This window comes from Phacochoerus africanus, chromosome 9, assembly GCF_016906955.1.
Source record: "Phacochoerus africanus isolate WHEZ1 chromosome 9, ROS_Pafr_v1, whole genome shotgun sequence".
Lineage (NCBI taxonomy): Eukaryota > Metazoa > Chordata > Mammalia > Artiodactyla > Suidae > Phacochoerus > Phacochoerus africanus.
Window position 1 is genome coordinate 7,659,735 of NC_062552.1, and position 26,341 is coordinate 7,686,075.

The 26,341-nt window shown below is 44.9% G+C and overlaps 1 protein-coding gene across 1 annotated transcript in view; it reads left to right on the forward strand.

Annotated features, from left to right (window-relative positions):
* Positions 1-25,566, forward strand: part of SYCP2L (synaptonemal complex protein 2 like) — an 89,185-nt gene extending 63,619 nt beyond the window's left edge. Inside the window, exons 26-35 of the mRNA XM_047797684.1 lie at positions 3,050-3,155; positions 4,182-4,255; positions 4,415-4,484; positions 11,951-12,052; positions 13,336-13,415; positions 14,730-14,821; positions 15,274-15,373; positions 15,479-15,537; positions 18,591-18,651; positions 25,299-25,566. Coding sequence (XP_047653640.1) covers positions 3,050-3,155; positions 4,182-4,255; positions 4,415-4,484; positions 11,951-12,052; positions 13,336-13,415; positions 14,730-14,821; positions 15,274-15,373; positions 15,479-15,537; positions 18,591-18,615 — 708 coding nt within the window. The 3' untranslated portion in view covers positions 18,616-18,651; positions 25,299-25,566. The remainder of the gene's footprint in view (positions 1-3,049; positions 3,156-4,181; positions 4,256-4,414; positions 4,485-11,950; positions 12,053-13,335; positions 13,416-14,729; positions 14,822-15,273; positions 15,374-15,478; positions 15,538-18,590; positions 18,652-25,298) is intronic.
* Positions 25,567-26,341: the final 775 nt, after the last annotated feature.

The window sequence follows — 26,341 nt, forward strand, 5'->3', positions numbered from 1 at the left end:
GTTTCTTTTCTTTCGTTCTTCTTCTTCTTCTTTTTTTTTTTTTTTTTTGCTTTTTACGGCCACACCCTCAGAATATAGAAGTTCCCAGGCTAGGAGTCAAATCAGAGCTGCAGTTACCAGCCTACACCACAGCCACAGCAATGTGGGATCCAAGCTGTGTCTGTGACCTACACCACAGCTCACAGCAATGCTAAATCCTTAACCTACTGAGGGAGGTCAGGGATCGAACCCACGTCCTCATGGATTCTAGTGGAGAGCCTTAACCCCTGAGCCATGAAGGGAACTCCAAACTACCTTTGTTTCTTAAAAACAAACGACCAACCAAAAAGCTCCTTTTTGGAATATGAGAACAACAAACCAGTGGTTTACTAGTATGTAAATCACTTTCAATAGAAACTTCAAGACTTCTAACGTTTAGTGTGAACCTTGGGTAAAGATTTAGGATCTTTTCTCATGGGTTGCAAATTTTTTTTTTTTGTCTTTTGTCTTTGTTGTTGTTGTTGTTGTTGCTATTTCTTGGGCCACTCCCGCGGCATATGGAGGTTCCCAGGCTAGGGGTGGAATCGCAGCTGTAGCCACCAGCCTACACCAGAGCCACAGCAACGCGGGATCCGAGCCACATCTGCAACCTACACAGCTCACGGCAATGCCAGATCGTTAACCCACTGAGCAAGGGCAGGGACCGAACCCACAACCTCATGGTTCCTAGTCGGATTCGTTAACCACTGCGCCACGACGGGAACTCCTGGGTTGCAAATTTGTTGAAAGGTATTTATTATGAACAGTGCTTGGAATCTGGGCTACTCTGATTTCCTGCAGATGTCTGCTTTTTAATATTTTTTTCCTTTTTTGGCTGCCCCTGGGGCATATGGATTTCCTGGGCCAGGCTGTGGCAATGCAGGATCCTTAACCCACTGTGCTGGGCTGGGGATCAAACCTGTGTCCCAGTGCTCCCAAGACAGCACTGATACTGTTGCACCATAGCGGGAAATCCTGTCTGCTCCTTTGAACTTATATTTTAAAATAAAATTTTTGGTTTAATTCTTCCCTTAGTTTTCAGTTTATGACATGTTACTCCCAAAGATTTCAATAATTTAAATATCTAAATCTTAGCAAGCAATCAAAGTGCCTCCAGGCTTGTATAAAGATTGAATAAACCCTGAAAGTTTCTTAATTCCCTTCAGCTATCCTTGTCTTTTTCTTTTTTTAAATTTTAATTAAAACATTTTTTTTTCTTTTTATGGCCACACCTGTGGCAGGTGGAAATTCCCAGGCTAGGGGTCAAATCAGAGCTGCAGCTGCCGGCCTACACCACAGCCACAACCACACTGGATCCAAGCCGCATCTGTGACCTATGCCATAGCTTGAGGCAACTCTGGATCCTTAACCCACTGAGCGAGGCCAGGGATCAAACCTACATCCCCACAGACACTATGTTGGGTTCTTAACCTCCTGAACCACAGTGGGAACTCCAGTTATCCTTGTTTGAAAGCCAAGTAGTTGAGAACATGCACACAGGTGTCCTCCAGACCAATTCAAAGTTTTATTTACCACACTTGTTGCTGAATTACCTCTCTCAGCATTTGGCTTTTGTTCTTTGTCTTTTTAAAAAAATATATTTTGTATATAATATACAACATAATATATAACTATATAATAATTATATATTTGATACACACACTACAGAGTATAGTATAGCCCAGTGTTTAAGAATTTTCTGGAGTTCCCGTCGTGGTGCAGTGGTTAACGAATCCGACTGGGAACCATGAGGTTGCGGGTTCGGTCCCTGCCCTTGCTCAGTGGGTTAACGATCCGGCGTTGCCGTGAGCTGTAGTGTAGGTTGCAGACGCGGCTTGGATCCCGCATTGCTGTGGCTCTGGCGTGGGCCGGTGGCTACAGCTGCGATTCCACCCCTAGCCTGGGAACCTCCATATGCCGCGGGAGTGGCCCAAGAAATAGCAACAACAACAAAAAAAGACAAAAAAGAAAAAAAAGAATTTTCTGACGTCAGCTGCTGGGGTTCTGAGGGCATCAACAGCCCCCTCTTGCCTACACAGAAATATGAGGTGGTTACTACTTTAATCGTAGCTTGTTTTCTGCCCCACCCCCACCCCCCTGCCTCTTCCGCCAGCCTGGAAGGTTCTGTAATGACAGGTAATTTATAGCTTAAACGTGTGAGCCAGAGGAGGTACCTAAATATTTGTTGCATCGTTCATCCTAAAGTAGGGAGTTGGTTAGAAATAAGCCAAAAGAATGGTTTTTAGCAATCTGTTTTAAAAAATAGATCCCAAGGAAACACCAAAGCTTTGAGGATCCATCTTAAGGATGCAACTAACGAGAAGATTATGCTGATTTTCAGTGAGAGCATTGCTGACTTTGTACAGAGTTGGTATCTAAAACTCCCTTCTCTGTGCTGGAGTTTAAGAGAATAATTTAGAACAGGGGGTTGGCAAACTTTTTCTGTAAAGGGCCAGATGGTCAATATTTTAGTTTTGGGGGGCAGATAGTTTCTGTGGCGGCTATTCAACTCTGTCATTGTAGCATGGAAACAGCCATGGACAATACTCAAATGAATGTGCTGTGTTCCAATAAAACTTGATTTACAAGAAGAGGCCATGAGCTGTAGTATGTGGACTCCTGATTCAGGGCAGTGGTTCTCAGACTTTAGTCATCATCAGATGTCTGGATGGTCACTGGGCCCTGTTCCCAGAGTTTTTCATTGAATACATTGTAGGTGGGGCTTGAGAATTTGCCTTTCCCTCAAGTTCTCAGGTGTTGCTAAGGCTGTGGTTTGGACCACGCTTTGAGGACTTTGATTTAGAGTCATCTTCGAATTAGAGTTATCAGTTGATACATGACCCAAGGTGTTTCCAACCTTGGGAGCTTATGGTCTGTTTATTTTCACATGGGGCATAGCCAATACTTACATTTTTGACAAGTGTATCTGAAATGTCTTGAAATGTTTTGATAACTTCTTTTGAGTGGTTGGAAGTGTTAACACTTTTTAAAAAGTACTGTATTTTAAGCTAAAATTCTACCCCCATTACAGAAAGATACCTCCAGGCAAAATAGTACCACACCTCCAAAAATTTCTGGAACAAAATTTCAGAATAGTTCTGCCTTTTTAACTCCTGAAGATTCTGCCCAGAAGACAGGTATGCTATTTTCTGTTGATTTACACAGAAAAAAATTATATTTTGGGAAAGGTGATTTGACAGCAAAACATGTTTCTTTTAATATCTGTTGAGGAAAGTGTGAACATATGATTGATTGGTCCTCTTGTAAGGTCCTCAGTAGCCAAAGATAAAGGATGTTGTGCGTTGATTTTAACATTTGAGATCAGCTTGTTTGTGCATAAGACTTACTGGTACTCTTCCTCTTTTAAAATGGCAAGAACACTCAAATGATGATCACTTGCAGGGGTGCATAAACTTCTTCAGTAAAGGAACAGACAGTAATTTTTTTTTTTTTTTGGACTTTTTGACCCCTACAGTTTCTTATAACTATTGAACTCTGCATTTGCAACCCCACATCAGCCACAGACTCGCTGTAAACCAATGGGCGTGGCTGTGTCTCTATAAAACTTTATAAACCAAAGTGACAGACTGGATTTGGCCTGAGGGGCAAGAGTTTGCCAACCCTTGACTTAAAAGGTTTTTCTCACCCCCTGCTGTAGTTTATTAAAACAATTCACATCTTTTAAATTTGTAAAAGGAGGGATTTTGCTTTGTTCACCTTTATTATTCTATAGTTTAGATCCTTGGCAGCCACATAATGGCATTTATCAAGCACATGACTGCCAGCCTTTGGCTTGGAAGCCACTGGTAGAAAAGAAGTAGGGAAAGGAAAATATGAGAGGGAAATATAGCATTTGAGAGTAAGAGGAATAAGGGGGTGGATCTAAGAGGAGGAAAGAGAAGGACCACAACGCTCAGGTGATAGAATCCTTGCCATGTATTTGGGGCCAGATCAGAGACGATTAAAGCTGCTGACTTAGTGGAGGTAACTGGCTATTCACTTGATCTACAGACCTATAAACCTAATACCCATGCATACCCTGAAAAATACCGTGTCCCTTTTGGGGGGTGGGGGAAGTTGACATCGATAGTTAAATGTTATTGTCTCAGTTACTTCTTAGTGTGTTGATTCCTTTAAAACTATTCACTCTCTCTAATACTCAGAACTTCAAAGTCCCCACCCACTGAGCAATCTCTCTTCCTTGGAGCCCTCAGATCTTGAAGAAAACGTCTCTAAGGTACTACTTAATGCTTGGTTACTCATCTGGTTTTCCAGAATTAGTGTTATAGTTGCTTACTATACTGACTTATTCCTTCTTTAGGGATCATGTAGCACCATGTGTCTCTTACTTTGACATAAATACATGTATTTGTAACTTTTTTTTTTTTTTTTAAAGACGGTGGCCCAAGAGTCATGGATAAAAAGTACCAGCTTCAAACATAAACTGCAAAACTTGGAAGACAGAGGTGAGAGAATTCTAAACTTTTTGCAGAATAAAGCAAACTTAATCTGATTTTGGCAGGCTAGGCTGTTATTCAGATTGAGACAGATACAATCACTGTACAGAGTGATGATTGCCAGGCCTTGGAGAGAACAGTGTGATCTGCTCACCAGCTCCAAAAGTGCATGAAGGTCAAGGGGAGGAGCAAGGGTTTTACTAAGCATGAGAATGTCTAATCAGGAAGCACATAGCCTGGGACCTGAGTCCCATCAACCAACACACCTCCCGTTCCGACCCCACAGAAGGTATTGAAGTCCCTTACTGTTATAGTGTTGTCTCTTTCTCGTTCGGATGTGTTAGTGCTTGCTTAAAATATGTGGGTGCTCTGATACTGGGTCCATATATATTTACTGTTGTTACCCTCTCTTGAGGAATTGACCCCTTTACCATTATGTGATGACTTTCTTCGTCTCTTGTTACATTTTTCGACTTAGTGTATTTTGTCCGATACAGGCATAGCTATTCCTGCTTTCTTTTGGTTTCTGCTTGCATGGGGTTATATCTTTTTCCATTCTTTGATTTTGAGCCTATGTGCATCTTTAAATCCCACGTGAGTCTCCTTTAGCTGGCATACAGTTGGGTCTTGTTTTTATATCCATTTAGCCGCTCTGTGCCGTTTAATTGGAGAATTGAATCCATTTACATTTAAAGTAATCATTGATTTGTAAGGACTTACTAGTGCCTTTGTATGAATTGTTTCCTGGCTGTTTTGTAGTGCCTTTTCATTTTTTCCTCTCTTACTATTTGCCTTTGTAGTTGATGATTTTCTATAGTAGCATGCTTTGATTACCTTTTCTTTTTTTTTCTTTCCTTTTTTTTTTTTTTTTGGTCATTTTTGGGTGTCCCTCAGCATATGGAGCTCCCAAGCCAGGGATTGGAGCCACAGTCATGACTTAAGCCACAGATGTTGGCAACACCAGATCCCTAACCCACTGTGCCAGGCCAGGGATTGCACCTGCATCCCAGCAGCTCCCACGATGCTGCTGATGCCATTGTGCCACTGCAGGAGCTCTTGATTAACTTTTCTTTATCTTTTATATGTCAACTATAGATTTTTGCTTTGCAGTTACCATGAGGCTTACACGAACCATTGTAAAGGTATAGTTTTTGTGGGAGTCAGTTACTGTATAATTATTGTGAGTTTTTTGGGGGTATTATGTTTCCTTGAGTTTTCATGATCCTTGAAGTTTTGCATTGCTGTCTACAAATTCGAAGAAGCAGTCACTTCCTTTAGTCTTTACTGACTGGCTTTAGGGGAGAAATACCCTTTGTCTACGAGGGATTCTGAAGCTTTCTCAGACCTTTTCCATGGATGTGCCTCCACTATTTCTTTTCTTTCTGTGGGGGGACCTCTGAAGATGGCATGCTCTCTTGGGACTCTGCACAGCCAGGCCAGGTGCCCATAGCCTTCTGTTGCTTTCCCTGGGTCAGTGATGAATATTCAAACTTGTGTGTTCTTACTCCCAATCCTGCTGAATAGAGTAGGTTATCTATAAGTGCTCATAGTCCATGCCCCGGGTGTGTGTGCACAACGAGCCTGCCACAGGATGAGACTGAGTTTGGGTGAGGCATATGGATGGTTTACAGTGGGCCAGTTGGGGGGGGGGGATTCATAGGGGAGGCATCCCCCCCAGCTCATTGGTAGCCTTCCTAATGGAGTCCACGAGGCAGTTAGTAGGATCTGCATCCCTTTGTCCTCTGAGAACCCTGGGTGCTCTTTCAGCCCCTCCCTACCCCCCAGTCCTGTGGTGAACCTCAGTGTTCCGATGGGGCCAGAAAGAAAGGGTCTTCTTGGGCAGGGTCCCATGTTACTGGGGAAATTGAGTGCTCCCCCAAACCCTCTCACCTTCCCCTGTGGGAGCCATGAATCATGGGGTAAGAAGGTTTCTCTTGGCCCTGAGCCGTGCTGCCTTGAGCAAGTGGTGATGCGGTTCAAGTGAAACTGTTCTTATTTCCCTCTTCAATGCCTCCGCTCTTGGATTTGTTTTTTTCCACTAAGAGTGTGCTAGAACTTCCCCCACTGGACTCCCAGACTTCCACAAAAGCCCCCTTGTCAGGAGGTGATATTCAAAATCCGTGGCCCCTGGGGGAGGGCAGTAGAAAGCCCCTCATCTGCCATTTTGCTCATCAGCTGGTATTTTAATGCTGACCCTCAACGTGGTTGTATTGTGTTCCCAGAACCGTGAGCAAACAGGATGATTCCTCAAGATTTTGCATTTTGCCCTCATGTGCCTTATGGGAGAAGCCCCCGCAATGGAGAGAGAGCCAGGGGGATGACTTCTTGGGTCGACTCAGTGCTATGGAGGCCTAGTTTGGTGCCTGGCATATTGAAGCATTCAGTAAATATTTGCCAAAGGACCAGAATGAGAAACTTAGAAAATGCCATCATTTAGTGAGGAAGCTCTACATGATTCCACATTTGAATCATATATATGTACTCACAAATAAGTAGTTATTATTCATTGATTTACTGATTTAAAAATGTATTGATCCAGACAAAATCCAGTCAGTGGTCCCCATTAGACAGACATGCAACAATAAATTTGTCTTTAATTTGTCACAGTCTCAGCAAAGTACACATGGATAGAAAAAAACAAAGGAATTGGCACTGAGAAAGTGCCTCCAGAGGCAGGATGTTTTAGTAAAGACTGTTCTTTTCCCGGTGAAGGCTGTTGGTCTTTATTTTTTCAGGCCACAGGGTGTCACTTCAGAATAAGATTTGTTGTAATGCCTGAACTTGGGAGAACTTGGCTATTAACCAGAGGGTTGGTTCTGTGTAGCGCTAAAAATTGTTTTCTCAGACGTATGCGTAAGTAAATGCAAGATGGACACCAAATTAGTCGCTACAACCTGTGCCCAATAGGCGACCCCCAAATTAGTTCAGAAGTGCCTCAGTTTGCAAACATCTTCAGTTTTCATGGACACTGTGTGTGTTCAAACGCAAGAGTACACTCCTAGCAGCCGCCAACAAACAGTTAGCTCTCATGTGAGATGGTTGATCACCCATGGTGTGTTTACTGCTTGTGTAAACCGTGTACATAGTTTTTAACCCCTTTGTGAGCATGTCCAAAAGTCCTGGTTCAAAGAGGCATGCAGTTACCATGGAAACAAAGCCAAGTCAGCTGCATCACTCAGAACCTGCAGCCTTTAACAAGTGCACTGGTTTCTCTGGAGGAGCGTGTTCTCTCTGGAGAGTCATTCCTTTGTTTCAGAGAAAGTGCTGTACACAACAGACCCTGCAAAAGTGCTTTTTTTTTTTTTTTTTTCCTATGCCAAATTATTTCCGTGTCCCTGAAGTGGTCTACCTGGCAATCCTGTTTACTAAGTTTGCAAAATCCAAGGGGCTATCAAGGTTATATTCACACAGTGTTGCTGGAGTCCCCTCTTCACTGAAAGTCACTATTGTCTGTGCCAGCAGGGGCCCTGCTTTTCCGCAGGTGGGGCATGAACATGAGAAATCGAAATTCAAGGCCATGCTTTGAGCTGTTGCTACAAATACGCTATCTGAAGAGAAGGAAAAATAAATCCACAAGGGTTAGAACAGGCAGCAAGGAACGAAATGTAGAGAAGCATAATAGTTGTTCATTGGTGTCTAGTTGGGGCTAGCTGGAATCCTTTCTTTCTTTCTTTCTTTTTTTTTCTTTTTAGGGCCACACCTGTGGCATACGGAAGTTACCAGGCTAGTAGTCAAATCAGAGCTATAGCTATATGCCTATGCCACAGCCGTAGCAACATGGGGTCCAAGCCGCATCTGCAACCTATACTGCAGCTTGTGGCAAGGCTGGATGCTTAACCCACTGAGCGAGGCTAGGGATGGAACCTGCATCCTCATGGACACTCGTCAGGTTCTTAACCCACTGAGCCACAGCAGGAACTCCAATGGAATCCTTTCTAAGTGGTTTCTTTGGATCCTCACTTGGGTCTAGACAGCATGTGAGAATCCAGCATGAGTGCTATTTGTTTTGAGATGAGGAACATGTGGTGCCTGGATGCTTTCTTTGATTTTTTTTTTTTTAAATTATTTAGCCTTGCAGCAGTGCCACTCTCTAGAAAATATTCACCCTGTCCTTTTCAAACAAATGAACACACCGAAATCTAAGGGCAGTGAGAAGAAAAAGGCAGTGGCCCCTCTCAAAGTGGAGAGTGTTTGTTTTTCTTTTTCTTTTCTTTTTTTAATTACAGAGGCTGGCTGTGGGCTTTTTCTTTTCCAAGCTCAGAGTGAGAATGTGATCTCTAGTGAAGGTGTCAGTTGATGAAAATTCTGTTACAGCAAACCAGCTAAGGTGTCCTGTGAAGGTCACTATTCATGTATGATCATTTTATTTATGAATCTGCTATTATTTCGTTTTGGAATGCTTTTGATCGTCCTCAAATAGGCATTTATCTCCCTTGTTTTACCTCTCCTGTTGGGTGACTTCCTTTTTTTCCTTTAGTCGAAAATAATCTAAGTTGACATTTAAACTTGTTATTCATGTTTCTTAAAAATGTATCTTCTAGTTTTTTACTTCAGCAGCAAAATTCATTTTCTTTCCCTTTGGTCATCTTGACGTTTGTGGCTGGTATTTCCTGCTTTGGTGCTATTTCTAAAACTTAGTAAATTTACAGTTCCTCCCAAAAGGTAGTTTCAGCAGATCTTAAAATGCTAAATTTTATTTTTTTTTAAATGCTAAATTTTATTCACTTCAATTTATTATTTAGGTAGTAGGTATTTGGGTCTTGAATGTTCTCGATATTCCTGTCTCTCTACCCTCCCTGCTAGTATAAGATAATTAGAATACAGTCTTATTTTACTAAGATCCTTTTACTGGTAATTTAATTATTTAAGTAAAATGTAGTTGATTGACAATGTCGTGCCAATTCCTGCTGTGCGGCAAACTGACCCGGGGGTGTGGGTGTGTGTGTGTGTGTGTGTGTGTTCCCTTTCTTATATTATCTTCCGTCATGGTCTATCCCAGGAGACTGGGTGTACTTCCCTGTGCTGTACAGTAGGACCTCCTTGCTTTATACTAAGATCCTTTTTGAAAGCTAGAAGATCGCTCTTACTTTGTAGACTCTTGGATATTCTGCAGCATTTGTTCATTTATCCGTTCAGTGAGTGTTCACTGAATGTCTGCTGTGCACCAGGTTCTTATCTACGTGTTAGATATTCCAGTGAACAAAAGAGACAGCATGCCTGCCCTCATGGGACCTTACCTTCAAGTAGGGGAGACACAACACACAAGAAAAGTGAAATACATAGCATGTTGTGATAAAGGCTAAGAAAAAAAGTAAGCAGGGAAGGGGGTTTAAGAGGTGGGGCGTTGGCTGAATTTTTAGTTTGCGTGGCCAGAGGAAAGCCTGGCGTAGACCGGTGGGGAAGGATGCACGTTGAAGCAGCAGCAGTGCAAAGGCCCTGCGGTCTGCGTGTGCTTGGGGGAGGGAGCGAGGGCCTGGAAGGAGACCAAGGAGGGCCTCAGAGTGCAAGAGAAGCTTGCCTTTCACGTCTTCACCCCCTGTCCATCATAATGCCCTCTCCTGCACATAGTAACACTCAAACATTCACTGAGCAAATTCCTGAAATTACATTCCAGAACTTTCAGGGGGATATCTATAGGGACTTGCTGGATGTGGGAGGAGAGGAGGAAGAGCAGATGGCTTCCCAGCTGAGGGTGTGTGGGGTGGGGAAGACAGCGGTTTGGATGGGGCGGAATGGGTGAGAGTGGGGCCCGAGAGGGAGATGTTGGGTAGATGGTTAGAAACCCCAGTTTGCTGCTTGAAGAGCTCGGGCAAGAGAGAGATTAGGGAGGTGACAGTTGAAGGATGGGACAGATCAGATCCCCCAGGGAGCTGGCCTTGTTCGGAGTCACGGTGTGAGGATGCGGAAGAGCTGTGAGGTCCTTCTACAGGCGGGACCTCGGGCCTTGCTGATGGGAGGGAAGAGGATGATAAAAAGCACGAGTCACATCCGGTGCTAGTGATCTATTGATGGTGATGAGGCCATGATAGGAAAGCAGGTGCAGGTGGAGTGAGGACATGTTTGGGGTGAAACTGAGCATCAGAATAGAAAATATCTGTACCTCTTACTCCCCTTCCTACCCCTCTACTGCCTCCCCCTGCCCCCGTCCCCCAGTAACCACTAGTTTGTTTTCTGTATCTGTGAATCTGTAAGAGGTACAAACTATGAGGTATAAAATATTGTACACACAGGGATATAGCCAATATTTTTTTATTATTTTTCATCTTTGTTGGGCTGCACCTGTGGCATATGGAAGTTCCCAGGCTAGGGGCCGAATTGGAGCTGTAGCTGCTGGCCTACACCACAGCCACAGCAATGCAGGATCGAGCTGCGTCTTCCACCTACACCACAGCTCACGGGAACGCCGGATCCTTAACCCACTGAATGAGGCTAGAGATTGAACCTGTATCCTCATGGATATGAGTTGGGTTCGTGACCTGCTGAGCCACAACCAGAACTCCTAGCCAATATTTTATAACAAAGACAAATGGAGTATAACCTTTTAAAACTGTGAATCACTATATTACATAAGTTATTGTATTTTTTATTTTTATTTTTGCTTTTTAGGGCCACACTTGCGGCATGTGGAGGTTCCCAGGCTAGGGGGTGAATCAGAGCTACAGCTGCAGACCTACACCACAGCCACAGCAATGCAGGATCCAAGCTGTGTCTGCGACCTACACCACAGCTCATGGCCACGCTGGATCCTTAACCCACTGAGCGAGGCCAGGAATCGAACCCGCAACCTCATGGTTCCTAGTTGGATTCGTTTCCTCTGCGCCCCGATGAGGACTCCATGTTGTACAAGTTATTGTACACAACCAGTAGATTGTCTAAGTTATTGTTATAACGTACATAACATTGTACAGCAGCTGTATTTAAATTTAAAAAAAGCAAATATGTAGTTAATGCCGAATTGAAAAGAGAATTGTATTTAAATTTCATCAGCAGAGGTTCTCAGAATCGCTTGAGCTGGTGAGGGACCAGGATGCCCTCATTTATGCGTCGGTCCTCAGGTCAGGGCTGATGCTCCAGTGTCACCAGCAGGTGGCGCCATCTGCAGGGTGCTCCCATGAGCTTCCAAGAGCCGGTGAGCCTGGAAACCTGGCCACCTCAACCCTTCAGCTGGAGCTGGGCAGGTGTTTTTGATGCCAGCCATCACTGCTTTGCATTTGAGTCAGCCTGTCTCCTGCTCGGCAGCGTGATCCTCAGTGCTACCGAGTTCATGCCTGCTCCCGTGGGCCTCTATCAGTCGTCACTAAACTGGGTGCTTTGATAACTTTGTTCTTAGTCAATGGGCCGAATGATAAGCAATTAGTACCAAGCAGGGAACACGATTCACCTGCTGCTCATCGGGGCTGGATATGAATGGATGAAAAGATAAGTTGGGAACCAAAGATAATGTGTGGTTGTTAATGCGCTGTGGTTGCCTTCAGACAGAGCAGGTGGCCGTGCTGCTCAGTGGAAACAGTCAAGGCTGGAAGAAGGTGACAGTCCAGGATCCCTTTCCTCAGTGTCAGAAGAAGCAGGCCTGGCAGGTAACAGTGTGCGCCCAGCCAGCCGGTCACGCGAGAAGGTGACAAGGCACAAATGTGGGAGCACTCACTGTCCCCACGTGGATTACAAGGCTGTTCCAGTGTTAAGGTCACAGTAGTTGCAGAACCAAGAACCAAGCACTCAGAGACAAATAAGTTGTCACACAAATTGTAGATAAAAGCAAGCCCTCTCTCCTTCCAGTGTTTTGATGTCTGCCTCTTCACTCTTTGTGGCGATTTTCGGGGCCTAGGTATTCTTAACCTTGGAGGTCTCTGCTTTCGTTGATGGTTATTAGCAAAACTTTTGTGCTGGAAATAGCCACTCCATACAGGTCAAGGGGAATGGTCTGACATGTGGGGTTGGCCTTCTGGATGAGTGGCAGTGCTGTATGTTGAAACAAAAGGCTCCAGGAAGGCAAATTCAGAAGTCCCAAGCTACGAGGGGCGGTGGTTACGCAGGATGCCAGGGTTTCAATCCGGAAGCTGTCGATGGGAGCACGCACCAGTTATGTGCTCTCGTTCCATGTGGACAAGAAGTGCCTACTTCACTTGGATTTTGTGAGGATTCCACAAGCTGATCCACACGAATTCCTTAGAACAGGGCCAGAGCCCTCAGAAAAGTTCTGGGCCCCAGAAACCGTTATGCCAGCCTTGCCCTTAGAAACCCCCTCCCCACCGCATCCTCCTTAAAACCTCTTACAGGAGTTCCCATCGTGGCTCAGCGGTAACAAGTCCGACGAGTATCCGTGAGGATGTGGGTTTGATCCCTGGCCTCGTTCAGTGGGTTATGGATCTGGCGTTGCTGTGAGCTGTGGAGGTCACAGGCATGGCTTGGATCCTGTGTTGCTGGGGCTGTGGTGTAGGCCGGCAGCTGCAGCTCCGATTCGACCCCTAGCCTGGGAACTTCCCTATGCCGCGGGTGTGGCCCTGAAAAGACAAAAACAAAAAACCTCTTAGGGGCACCCCAGCCTACTTCTTAGACAAACCATGGGTTGCTCTGATTGAAAGTGCTGGGAGAGCTTGGGTGAGATCAGCACTGGCCTGAGTGTGAGTTTGGATGTGAAGCAGCACGAAGCATCCCCTGATGCTGGCCTGGCGGGTCGTGGCCAGAGGCAGCCCTGCTGCCGTCACAGCGAGGCAGCCAGTGGATGATACCTGTGCTTCCAAATGCCTGTCCGCCCTCTGGGCAGGTAGAGGTCTGAGTGCCCCCACCTGGGCCCTTGGTTAGTTTTTTTTTAACATCCTGTTCTTGGGTTCAGAAGGCGTTTCTACTTCATCCCTAATAGTTATGCCAGAGAACCCAGAAGATTCTATGATGATTGCAACTTTTGAAAACTTCACTCGAGAACTCAGAAGAAAATTCGAGGTAACGGTCCACTAAGAGTGAGCAGCTGGCTCATGGGGGCGTTTAAAGCATCAGGTTTGTAGTCATCAGTAGCATTGTTATCTTTCTGCGTGAAGATGTCCCGAGTCCTTGGGGAGGTATGTTGGTCTTAGCTGTGGTCACTGTGCCTTTGTAAGTTGGGGTTTCTATTTATAAGACAGCTGTTCCATGTCCATTTGCTACTGTGGGACCAGGCAGACCTACGCGGAACGCAGACTCATGGTCTGGTTTTGTTGATTTCATGCTCAGGAAACTGGACAATGAGGAAGCAAGGATTTGGTCCCAGTGACAGACAAGGAAGAGGGGGCCAGGTGGGGGGGGGACCGTGTGGATGAGAGAGGGGTCGGACCAAGACAGAGGCAGGCTGTGGGCGAGTGGTCGGCTGGGTGGTGGCATTGAACATACAGGCTGTCACAAAGCCTTGTCTGCAAGATAAACTTTGGAACCATTTCTGTCCCCTCCAGTTTGTCCTACTGTTTATAAATCCCTCGAGTTATTTGTTAGCACATTGGAGAAAGGTCTCTTACCCTAACAGATATTCATTTCACTAATTCGGAAGGTCTTCAAAGTCTGTCTTTCTGCAATACCAATGTAATCTAATTTATAGTGGAAATTTGGTCATGATATTCAATATGCGTGTTAGCATGAATGTATACATGGGTCATACATGGACTGTGTGGTGTCTTTTTTTTAAGTATAGTTGATTTACAATGTTGTGCCAATTTCTGCTGTACAGCAAAATGAGCCAGGCATATATACATTCTCTTTCTTATGTTTTCCTCCACCATTGTCCATAAGAGACTGGATATACAGTCCCTGTGCTACAGAGTAAGACATCACTGCTTATCCATTCTAAATGCAGTAGTTTGCATCTACTAACCCCAAATTCCCAGCATGACGTCTTACTATGGTTCTTTAGCGATAATGTTTGCTCTTAATAGTAAGAACTGGCAGCATCTTTTTTTTTTTTTCTTTTCTTTAAGGGCCGCACCCGCAGCATAAGGAGGTTCCCGAGCGAGGGGTTGAATTGGAGCTGCAGCTGCCAGCCTACACCACAACTATAGCAACGCAGGATCCGAGCCGCATCTGCTACTTACACGGTAGCTCACGGCCATCTGATCCGATCCTTAACCCACTGAGTGAGGCCCGGGATCAAATGCGCATCCTCGTGGATTCTTAATCTGCTGAGCCACAACGGGAACTCCATAGAAGCATCTTTTTAATGCAAAGACCGCACCCAAATTCTCTAGCTATTTCTAACCCAGATGTACTAATGTTGTTATCGTTATGGTTTAGCTTAGGTACAGAAGGAGCCTACTTTATTCCAAAAATGCAAAGCAAGCACCCGATTGCCTAATGAAACTCTTAAACCAGATACGTCAGCACAGGTAAGTGTTGGGTTTTTCAAAACGAGTAAATGGAAGTGTGATCCCTCGCAAACATTTCCAAGGGGAAAGAGGAGAAGGGAGATGCATATTCTTAGGAAACATCTAGAGAAGAATATGAAGTGTCCTTGCAATAAGAAGATTAAGTGAAAGAGTCCCCACTGTGGCTCAGTGGGTTAGGAACCCAGTTAGCATCCATGAGAATGCAGGTTCCATCGCTGGCCTCGCTCAGTGGGTTAAGGATCGGTGTTGCCATGAGCTGTGGTGTAGGCTGCAGATGCGGCTCGGATCCTGAGTTGCTGTGGCTCCAATTCATCTCCTGACCTGGGAACCTCCTTATGCTTCAGGTGTGGCTCTAAAAAGCAACAGAAAAAAAAAAAAAAAAGATTAGGTGGGAGTGTCTTGTGTCACATCCAGGCAGTACTGATGCAATGTGTTGCTTTTGTATTTATCAGACTGAAGAAACTAGAACAGTTTCACAGCTTCGTTCTTCAAGAGGTGAGCAATCTTGAGAAGGATATTCAGGGTCTGCGGCGCCTGGAAGAGGATGTTCTGGCAAGTTCTTTGTGTTTGGAACACTCTCCGTGACCTAAGAGGCTCTCTTCCAAGGTGGGGTAACTGCCAACCCCTTAAACCAACCAAGCTTTTGTTTAATTTTAGGAATTTTGGGGAAAACAGTCTGATGATCTGAAATCATTCTGTGATCTGCAACTGCTGAGGTACTTTTTTTTTTTTTTTTGTCTTTTGTCTTTTTTGTTGTTGTTGTTGTTGCTATTTCTTGGGCCGCTCCGCGGCATATGGAGGTTCCCAGGCTAGGGGTTGAATCGGAGCTGTAGCCACCGGCCTACGCCAGAGCCACAGCAATGTGGGATCCAAGCCGCGTCTGCAACCTACACCACAGCTCACGGCAACGCCGGATCCCTAACCCAGTGAGCAAGGGCAGGGACCGAACCCGCAACCTCATGGTTCCTAGTCGGGTTCGTTAACCACTGCGCCACGATGGGAACTCCTTCTTTTTTTTTTTTTTTTTTTAAACAAGTACTCTTTCTCGAAGTAGCTTAGTTGAAGTATGAGGTATTTGGCTAAAGCATGAGTGGTTGATATTGGCAAAAGCTTATGGAAGGAGCTAAGGTTAAGGATGCTAGCTGCATCTTTTCTAACCAAATACTCTGTAGGACTCCCTAGGTATAGCGCATGGCTTAGGATGTCATACAGGAAGATAGGTTTTTATTTACTTATTGTTTTTAGGGCCGCACCCCGTGGCACACGGAAATTCCCAGGCTAGGGGTCGAATCTGAGCTGTAGCTGCCAGCCTACGCCACGCCGGATCCTTAACCCACTGAATGGGGCCAGGGATTGAACCTGTGTCCTCACAGATAACTAGTTGGATTTGTTACCACTGAGCCACAGTGGGAATTCCAGAAAGATACATTTTGAAAAGCATAAACAGATCATACACATGTCACTGTTTTTGATACAGATTGTTTTCTTTTGAAGCAACATTTTAAAAATCAGATTTTGAGAAAAATATTGAGGTATCTGAGTGAACAGTTGGGTTTCAGTTAAACTGAATTGTGTTCTTGCTAGAATATATTTTCTATACCTTACACATGTATATATTTAAAACATAAATACGTATTCTTTAAAACAGCACATGGATTTATCTTGCTACACATTCCTCTCACTGTGATGAGTCAGTTGCCTTCTGAGGCTGCTCCTTCTAACCGTATGGAATATTGTTCCCCTTTCTAGAGTGCAGGGTCCAGGGGAATCGAGCATGGAGCCCCTCACTCCAATGCTTGTACCCTGGGAGACGTTCTAGTGTTTTCTTCCTGCTTGCATCAAAAGGGATCCCTGGGAGCTCCCACTGTGTCTCAGCAGGTTACGAACCCCACTCGTATCCATGAGGATGCAGGTGCGATCCCTGGCCTTGCTCAGTGGGTCAAGGATCCGGTGTTGGCGTGAGCTGTGGCGTAGGTTGCAGACCTGGCTCAGATCCCACATGGCTGTGGCTGTGGCTGGCAGCTGCAACTCCCATTCAACCCCTAGCCTGGAACCTTCTCTGTGCTCTGAGTGGAGCCCTAAAAAGCAAAAAATTAAAAAAAAATGTAGGGGGAAGGAGGGAGATGGACTAGGAGTCTGGGGTTAATACATGCAAACTATTGTGTTTGGCGTGGATGATAATGAGATCCTGCTGTAGTGCACAGGGAACTACGTCCAGTCATTGGTGATGGGACATGACGGAGAATAATGTGAGAAAAAGGGAATGACTGGGTCACTTTGCTGGACAGTAGAAATTGACAGAACACTGTAACTCAACTATAATGGAAAAAATAAAAATCGTAAAATTGAAAAACGTGAAAAAAATGAAAATAACAGAAGTACATCTTTACATATTGATAGAAATAACCGATTTTTGTGAAAAAGCGTCAGACTGTTCAAAACCAGAAATGTGAGCCGAGTAGCATTGTTTTATGTTTTTGCAGATCTCTTTAATGTCTGAATTAACAGGAGACTTTGATTCAATCCGTTGTGACACCACACATGACACAGCCTCTGGAAAACTCCACTGTACTTTTTTGGGAGAGTAAGAATGAAAAAAAAAAAAAAAAAAGCAAATAATGGCTTAGACCTAGTAACATTACAACCCAAATCATTTTGACCTCACTGAACCTTTGCAAACCAAGTTTCCTTAGGGGTCCCAAAAGCTCAGACTTTGAGAACAGCTGCTAGAAAGCAACATTAGCATAAGTGTTAGAGACGCTTACAGCCCCTCATCTTCTGAAACCTGGAGAATTCGCTTGCGTTACTAAATCGAGATTTTCAGGTAACTGTCTGGTTGGTTCACGCAGATTATGTTGTAGGATATTTAGTCACTCTTTGCATCCATCGCCCCTTGATAACAGGCCTCTGGGTGAATTTAGAATACCTCAAAGAACAAAAATTGCTTTTAAGTATACATCCCTCCGCATTTTGAATTTGCTGGCCTCTCTTCTGAACAGCTATGGAAACCACCCTGCAGCTTGCTCACCGGAGGAAGCGATGAGGCCTTGGCTCCCACTGAGCATTTCCTTGTACCAGGCTCTGGGCTCAGAGCGCACAGGATTTAAAGGTTAACTAGCCTGGCTGAGATGACACAGGGACCCAGTGTCTGTCCTTTTGTCGTGTCTGAACATGAGGATGGCTTGACATAGTTTTCTAGCGATTGAAAAGGACTCCCTTGGACTAGATAGTTTCAGCCTGGAGCACAGCGCTCCTGATTACAGAGATCCAGTGCTCTGATGGGCGGTCATGAAATACCTCTGCCTGTGTTGCGGGCTAGTGGCGGTGACAGAGACAGGGCATTGAAAAAGAATCAGGAGTTCCCGTCGTGGCGCAGTGGTTAATGAATCCGACTAGGAACCATGAGGTTGCGGGTTCAACTCCTGGTCTTGCTCTGTGGGTAAAGGATCCGGCGTTGCCATGAGCTGTGGTGTAGGTTGTAGATCCCACGTTGCTGTGGCTCTGGCGTAGGCTGGCGGCTACAGCTCCAATTTGACCCCTAGCCTGGGAACCTCCATATGCCGCGGTAGCGGCCCAAGAAATGGTAAAAAGACAAAAAAAAAAATTATATATTAATCTCTTATCTTTTGACGTCTGGGATTGGCTTATGTAATCTCCTCAGTGGACATTCAGTAATGTAGCAAACTATGAAATAACTTTATGGTGTGTGTGTGTTCTTGGTTGTAAATTGCCTGACGTGAATATAATGAGGTGGATCGATTTCTTCTAGGCTCAATCCAGTTCAGCCTTCGTGAAGAAAGCCAAAGCTGCCTCTGATGTTGCATCCTGGGGTGAGTATTAGGTTTCCTCCGTTCAGTCAATGTGAATTGAAGGGGGATACAAACCCTAAAAGATACTCTATTCCTTGTCCATATTACATCTCTTCCATCAAGCTGCTGCTTTCACATTCTCTCCCCTCCTAGACGTTATCCTTTTGGCTCTGGATCCTTCTTGCCTTCAGTAGGTATGTACATTGAGCTCTGGCTCCGCATCAAACTCTGTGCTGAACAGGGAGATAACAGTTCATACACACAGGCCTGTTTCCCCCTCCCTCTAAAAATACATTCCTTGAAGGAAGTCAGAAAAAAGACAAGTAACCAAATAAAATAATTGCAGGTGCACTATGGGCTTTGAGGGTACTAAGAAGGCGATTTGCCCCAGAGCAATGGTGTGAAGCATCAGACAGGAGAGTCATTAAAGGTCTCTTGGAGGAAGAGGTCTCAAGAGGAGGAAGGAACTAGACTTGGGAAGAGTTCCAAGCAGCAGGATTGGGCTGGGGGGACCTCTGACGTCCCTGCAGAAGCAAGCGCTGATGTACGGGGGATGGTTACTGGAAATTGGGAGCATGACTGGTTCTCCGAGACCATGAGGAGGAACTTGAGTTTTACACTAAGGGCGAAGGAAATATGGATGGGTTTGACCAAAGCATTGGGGGTGAGGGTACTATCATTTCATTTCTATTTTAAGAACATCTTTTAGCTACTGTGTTGAGGGTTTGACGGGGAGAGTGAAGAATAGAAGAGGAAGTCAGGACTGGAGGCCTTTGGAGATGGTGAGAAATGGAGAGAGTCCAGATAGGTTTGGGGGCCGGAATTAATAAATCACTGACAGGAGTTCCCATCATGGTGCAGAGGAAATGAATCTGACTAGGAACCATGAGGTTGCGGGTTCGATCCCTGGCCTCACTCAGTGGGTGAAGGATCCGGCGTTGCTGTGAGCTATGGTGTAGATTGCAGATGCAGCTCAGATCTGGCATTGCCAGGGCTGTGGCGAAGGCTGGTGGCTATAGCTCCCGTTGGACCCCTAGCCTGGGAACCTCCATATGCCGCAGGTGCGGCCCTAAACAGACCAAAAAAAAAAAAAAATCGTTGAGAGATGGAAGCAGTAGGTAAAGGAAGGAGAATTAGGGTGAGTCCTAGGTTTCTGTCTTCTAGCAAGTAGAGGGATGATGCTGCCAGTTAGACGGCAAAGACCTGGCGTGGGAGGGAAAGTTAACGTTTTAACTTTTGGTTTTCTCCCCACATCCAAGTTTTGCTGAGAACCTGGAATAATGGGCAGTTTTTCAGAAAAACACAATTTAACAACACAGACTCCTAAATGGATGTGAAAACACAGGCAAATACTGATGGAAGGACTAGAGGAGGTAGTTAAAGAACCACCCCTCGAACGTGTCTGTGGTCCAGATTGCATCACTGAGGAGGTGTGCTGGTCCTTTAAAGAAGGATGACTTGAGTGTCGTTGAAACTATTCCAGCAGGTAGGAGGATAAAAACTCCCAAATTCTTTTTATGAATCTTGCATCGTAAGACCAAGACAACAAAAACTGTGCAGAGAGAGACCCATGGAACAGTCGCACTTAAAATCACAGGCAGGGAGTTCCTGTTGGGGCTCAGCAGGTTAAGAACCTGACACTGTGTCTATGCGGATGCAGGTTCAATCCGTGGGCTTGCTGAGTGGGTTAAGGATGCAGTGTGGCCGCGAGCTGTGGTGTAGGTCACAGATGCAGCTTGGATCTAACGTGGCTGTGGTGTAGGCTGGCAGCTGCAGCTCCCTAGAGTCAACCCTTAGCCTGGAAACTGCCACAAGTGCAGACTTCAAAAAACGTCACAGGCGGTACCCTCAGAAGTGAGCCACATTTTAATTAAAAGGAGGAGGCAAGGAGACATTTTCTTCGGAGACCGAGGATATTGGGGAGATTGTTGCCAAGAGACTACGTTGTGGGGGCCAGAGAGGAAGAGCTGGCGGTGGGGAGGGGTCAGATGGGGGCAGAGGAGAGGACCAGCCAACGTCAGGTGAGAATGGATGATGATGGGGGGGGGGATGACTGCTCTCTTGGGCAGTTGCTAAGGCGAAGGATTTGAAGCCAGATGAGAGATTTGTCAGGGAGAGTGGTTTTTTCTGTTTTTTTGTCTTTTTGCCATTTCTTGGGCTGCTCCCTCAGCATATGCAGGTTCCCAGGCTAGGGGTCTAGTCGGAGCTGTAGCTGCCAGCTTACACCAGAGCCACAGCAACGCCATATCTGAACTGCATCTGCGACCTACACCACAGCTCAAGGCAACGCCGGATCATCAACCCACTGAGCAAGGGTAGGGACCGAAACCGCAACCTCATGGTTCCTAGTCAGATTCGTTAACCACTGAGCCACGATGGGAACTCCCTGTCAGGGAGAGCGTTTACAGAATTTTCACCGTGAACCCGGGGGGCTTCCGCTGGATGGGCGGGCAGCTCGAGGGGCTCCCACTCCCAGAGCTTTCGGGCTGGGTCCTGAGAGCCGCAGAGGAGGTAAACATGGCCTCTGCAGGCAGCCACCAGCTCTTCTGTTCTTGGAAACATCACTTTAAGAACAACAACCCTCCCACCCAGCTGGATTCTTTGAATACTGTTTTGTTCATTCCTGCAGCATTTAACAATGGGGCTTTTTACGCAGATAGCAACTTTGAGATTTTCTTCAAGCTAGAGGTTCCCTAAGTAGACCATATCCAAATACTTTTTAATAAGAACGCAATGCCATTGCCAAAGAGAATGGAGTATTTATTTTTTGAAAACATCGGAGTTACTGTTGTGGCTCAGTGGTTAACGTACCCGACCAGTATCCATGAGGACGAGGGTCCAATCCCTGGCCTTGCTCAATGGGTTAAGGATCCGGTGTTGCCATGAGCTGTGGTGTAGGTCACAGGTGAGGCTCGGATCCTGCGTTGCTGTGGCCAGGCATGGGCCGGTGGCAACAGCTCCGATTAGACCCCTAGCCTGGGAACCTCCATATGCCGCGGGTACGGCCCTAGGAAAGACAAAAAGACCAAAAAAAAAAAAAAAAAAAAAGGAAAGAAAACACATGCTTTGTTTTATGTTATTTGAGAGTAAATGAAGTGGCTGGTTTCTTAAAAACATCTTCAGTGTCCAAAGTTGCGCTTTGAGCCTTTTGACTCAGCCGTTCCACTTCTAGGAAATTAAAGATGAATTTGCACCTCCCAAAGAGAGGTACAATGATACAAACATCTCTAGTAGTGAGAGATGGAAGATGTTGAAATGCCCAGCTAGTGTTTGGTTAAATAGATTGATACATTCATGTGATAGACCAGGTTGCCATCAAAAAAATGACTTTGATTATATTGACTTGAAAGATGTTTAACAGTAAAAAGCTTGCTGCAAAGCAGCATCTGTAACACGATCCCATTTGTTTTTAATGTGAGATGAGGGCGTGTATGTTCATATGTTCCTTCACTCAGTGAACCATGGACTCTCCTTAGATCCCGGGGTCTCAAAACACCCAAGAGGTCTTCTACCACCTAGGACATTCTTATAGGAAAGACAGATGGTAAATAAACAGGTAAAAGTGCATGAGAGCAGTCAAGGCTAAGATGAGACAGGTAAAGGTGTGATGAGAAGAGAGATTGATGGTACGGAAGGAGGGCCGTCAAGTCAGAACTTGCTAAGGAAGTGACATTAAAATTAAACTTGAAGGGTGAGATGGAGCCACAGGGGGGAGAGCAGGGAAATGTTTTCCATTTCAGAGCAAACAGACAATACATCTGAGGCTCCAAGCAGCTCGGTTTGTTCTAGGAATTCAGTGAAGCTGCAGTAGTACCTGATGAGGTTAGAAGGCAGGTGTGTGGTGCTGGCGGTCACCTAGGGCCCAAAGGACCTTGGATTTTTTTTTTAAATTATTATAGTTGACATACAGTATTCTGTCACTTTCTGCTGCACAGCAAAGAGAATGTATATGGAGCCAAACATCCATATACATTCTCTTTCTCCCATTATGCTCCGTCACAGGGCGTCAGATAGAGGTCCCAGGGCTATACAGCAGAATCTCATGGCTTATCCATTCCACATGCAGTCGTTTGCATCTGCTAACCCCAAACCCCAGTCCCTCCCACTCCTTCTTGGCAACCACTAGTCTGTTCTCCAAGTCCATGAGTTTGTTGCTTTTCTGTAGATAGGTTCATCTGAGGACAGCGGGTTTTCTAATTGCAGTGAAAGGGGTCAGAGTGGAGGGCTGTTCCCAAGGGCAGGTATGTGCTGGGTGGGGAATCAGATGGTGGGAGCAGTGGAGCTGAAGCTGGACGGGTTGCTGAGGGGTTCGATGTGGCAGGTGGGGAAATGGCAGGATTGAGGACAACTTCCAGGCAACTGGGGGAATTTGGTGCAGATCTGGCAAGGCCCAGTTGTGTTGGTGAGAGGAGGAGGACGTGGCTAGATATGGAAAGTGTGATTTGGGATGTCCATTTGATGTGTGATTTCAGCATCTGAGTGGAATTGGCAAGTAGGCAACTGGATATTCAAGACTGAAAGTCATGGCAGAGGGGCTGAGCACTGGATGAATTGATTTAGGGACCAGTTATAGAGAGAAGTTGTTCCAGGACAAAATTCTCAGGCTGTTCCAATGTGTTGAAGGAGTTAGGTGAGGGAGATGAAGCCAGAAGAAGGGGGTGAGAAGGACTTGTCCAAGGAGCAGGTGCTGTTAGGATGAAAGCGAGTCATACATGCATATGTAGTAAGAAGTCTAGAGTCTAGAAGATTTTCACCAAAATGTCAACTGCGGTTATTTCTGTGTGGTGACATTTTAAGTGAATTTACTTTCTATCTTAGGCTGTTCCATACTTTTAGAATTTAGTGTAAGATAGAAATAACTTTGGTATAATAAATTCAAACAGCATCACATTTATAAAGTAAGAGGAAGCTTCTGTTTCCTCTTCCTAACCCTCCCTCTTTATGATCTAGAGAGAACTGTCTCCTTACTATTTAGTATATATTCTTCTAGATATTTTTCTATGTTTATATAAAAATATGTACTGTGTACAAGATCTTCCTAAGTATGTATATTTCAAGTAACGTAAATGATACACTAAATATTGCGCATATTGTTCTTTGTTCTCTTGGTAACAGAACTAGGATTCTGTTCCAAGTCAATCATAAGAGTCTGCTTGGAGTTCCCTGGTGGTTCAGTGGGTTAAGGATCTGGCATTGTCACTGCTGTGGCTCAGATTCAATCCCTGGCTCGGGAACTTCCACATGCCATGGGCATGAGCAAAAAAAAGGAGGGGAGGAATCTGCTTATTTTTAAAATAACTGCAAAATATCATGAACTAGGATATTCAGTATTTTAAATTATTATACAAACAAATCTGCGGTGAATATCCTTATACCTATATCTCAAACGACTTTCACTATCAGGAAAACATTACTATTTTATTTGGGGGAGACTAAAATAACAAATCTCTGAGTCAAAATTGTACTAAAAGAGGATATGGATAAAAGACTAATTGGGCTAAAAATAATTAGACTTCCCAACCCTAGTGGGCAGTTGGATCAAATGCGAATTAAGCGTATATGTTATAATCAGTCACATGTAACAGAAATCAGACTCCAGCAGCTAAGCCAAGTGGGGTTTTACTTTAACCCTGAAAGAAGCAGCCAAGGGAAGTTTGCCCAGGGCTGGTGCAGCAGCTTTACATGGTCATTAGGGACCCGGGTTCTTTTAGCCTCCTCTTCTGCCATCCTTCATCTGGCTTTGGGCTTCATAGCCACAGAATGGCAGCTCAACCTCCAAGTGTGTCTTCTATTCTCCAGGCAGGCAGAGGGGGATGGGTGAAGGATTTGGTTTAAAAAAAAAAGTATGCCAGTAGAATCTATTCTCCCCTTCCCCCCTTTTTAAATTAGGGAAACAGTTTTCATGGAAGCCAAACCAATAGACATCTGTCTCCATCTTACTGGCCAGAACTGGGTCGAGCGAACCTCTCCAGTGACAAGGAAATCTGGGGTGGCAAGAATCTAACTGAGCTCTCCTGCAATGTGGGCTTCTGTTAATAAGGAAGAAGGGGAGGCGAGATGTTGGCTAGGTAACCAGCATTGTCTGTTACGCCAGCGTTAAATTATAGGTGCTAAACACGGGAAAAACATGGGGCGATAAATCACGCAGGTGATTGTGTCCGCCACTCTTCTCAAAGAGCCTGTGCCCTTGTGTTTGCATTTACGATGGGAGAATCTGTCCCCCAGGTGAGGTCAGCTCCTACCTACCTCTCATGAGCATCCAGCTGGGCTCAGTGACAGTCTGGTTATTAACAACATGCATTTTTCATCCAAAGTGTCCTCGAAATCTAGCCCAGCTGTTTTATCTGGTCCTCTGCCCAAGAAAATAGCTGCCTTTTCTCCAACAACAGAGGAAATAATGACCTAGTGCACTGGATTTTTGCAAAATGGCACGTGTATTCTCAAAGCAGTGTGTGTTTGAGAGATGGAAAGTGACTTTGATTTTGACCCAGGGCAGCCCCTCCACCTCCACCCCCCCCACGGACCTTAGATCCCAGATGCAACTTCACTGAGTATCTGCGTTAGGGATGGAGCGGATGAAAGGAATGACACTCAAACGTTCTAAGGGATCAGACGGGGGGATAGTTCAGGCTCCACTAACTACTGCTCTCTTGTTCCCTTTCCACCAGCCTGAGCCACAGGAAGGAGATAAAGCTGTCTCTGGCCAAGTGGTGACAGATGCTCTGGGGTCGTTCACTCCAAATGGAATTCCTGAGATCTGACAAGCTGAACTAGACTATACTATGTTGGTCATTTGTCTATTTTGTTTACAAAGGTTAACGTTTTGTATTAAAATTTGGTCAGAAAATAGGAAGTTCAGGATGTTTAGTGACTTGGAGTGATGTTGCTTTTTGTTTGCTTAAATCCTTTTCAAAAGTAAAAGTGACTTTTATCTGAGAAGTGTCTGCAAGTTATTTGGGGGCGGGGAAACCTTAGCATCTGTATACATACTACTTAGTGTTTTTCTTGAAGAATGTAATTTGTCCTGAAAAAAGCTCAGGTGGAAATAAATGGTGGTGTATTTTGAAATAGTTATTTCATTTGGTTTGCAGATGTTCTAGTTTTTCTAGCACCTTCACAAAACGACAAGCTTTAACAGGAGAGACAGGAATCTTTGATAATTACTAAATGCTCTACTCAAATCTGAGCACACGAAGATGCATATACGGTCAAGTGAATTTATTTTAGAAAAAGAAAACGTACATGCATTAAGACCACCTGCAAAGTAACTCTGCTCATGATTGGATAAGTACCATTAAAGACTTTCGACCAAAAGCCAGTTTATACCTTATGTAATTCCGTAAGTTATGTAATTTAGCTGAAATAGTTTAATCTGCTTAAAGCAATCTTTACAACCCCAATTTGTCATTTTTATTAGAATTTTTTAATGAACCAATTAACATTTAAATCAGTAGATCTGAGTAAACAGATTCCCCTCCATAAAGCGGGTTGGCCTCAGCGAGTCAGTTGAAGGTCTTAAGAGCAAAGACTGAGGTTGCTGGAAGAAGCAGTTCTCTTTCAAGACGGCACCACAGAAACGCTGCCTGAGTCACCAGCTGTCAGATTGCCCCAGGCTGTCAGATTGCCAGCTCCCACAATTTCGTGAGCTGATGGCAGAAAGTAAATCTGTGTCCCTCTGTCTCTGTATATAAATTATGTGATTTGTGTATCG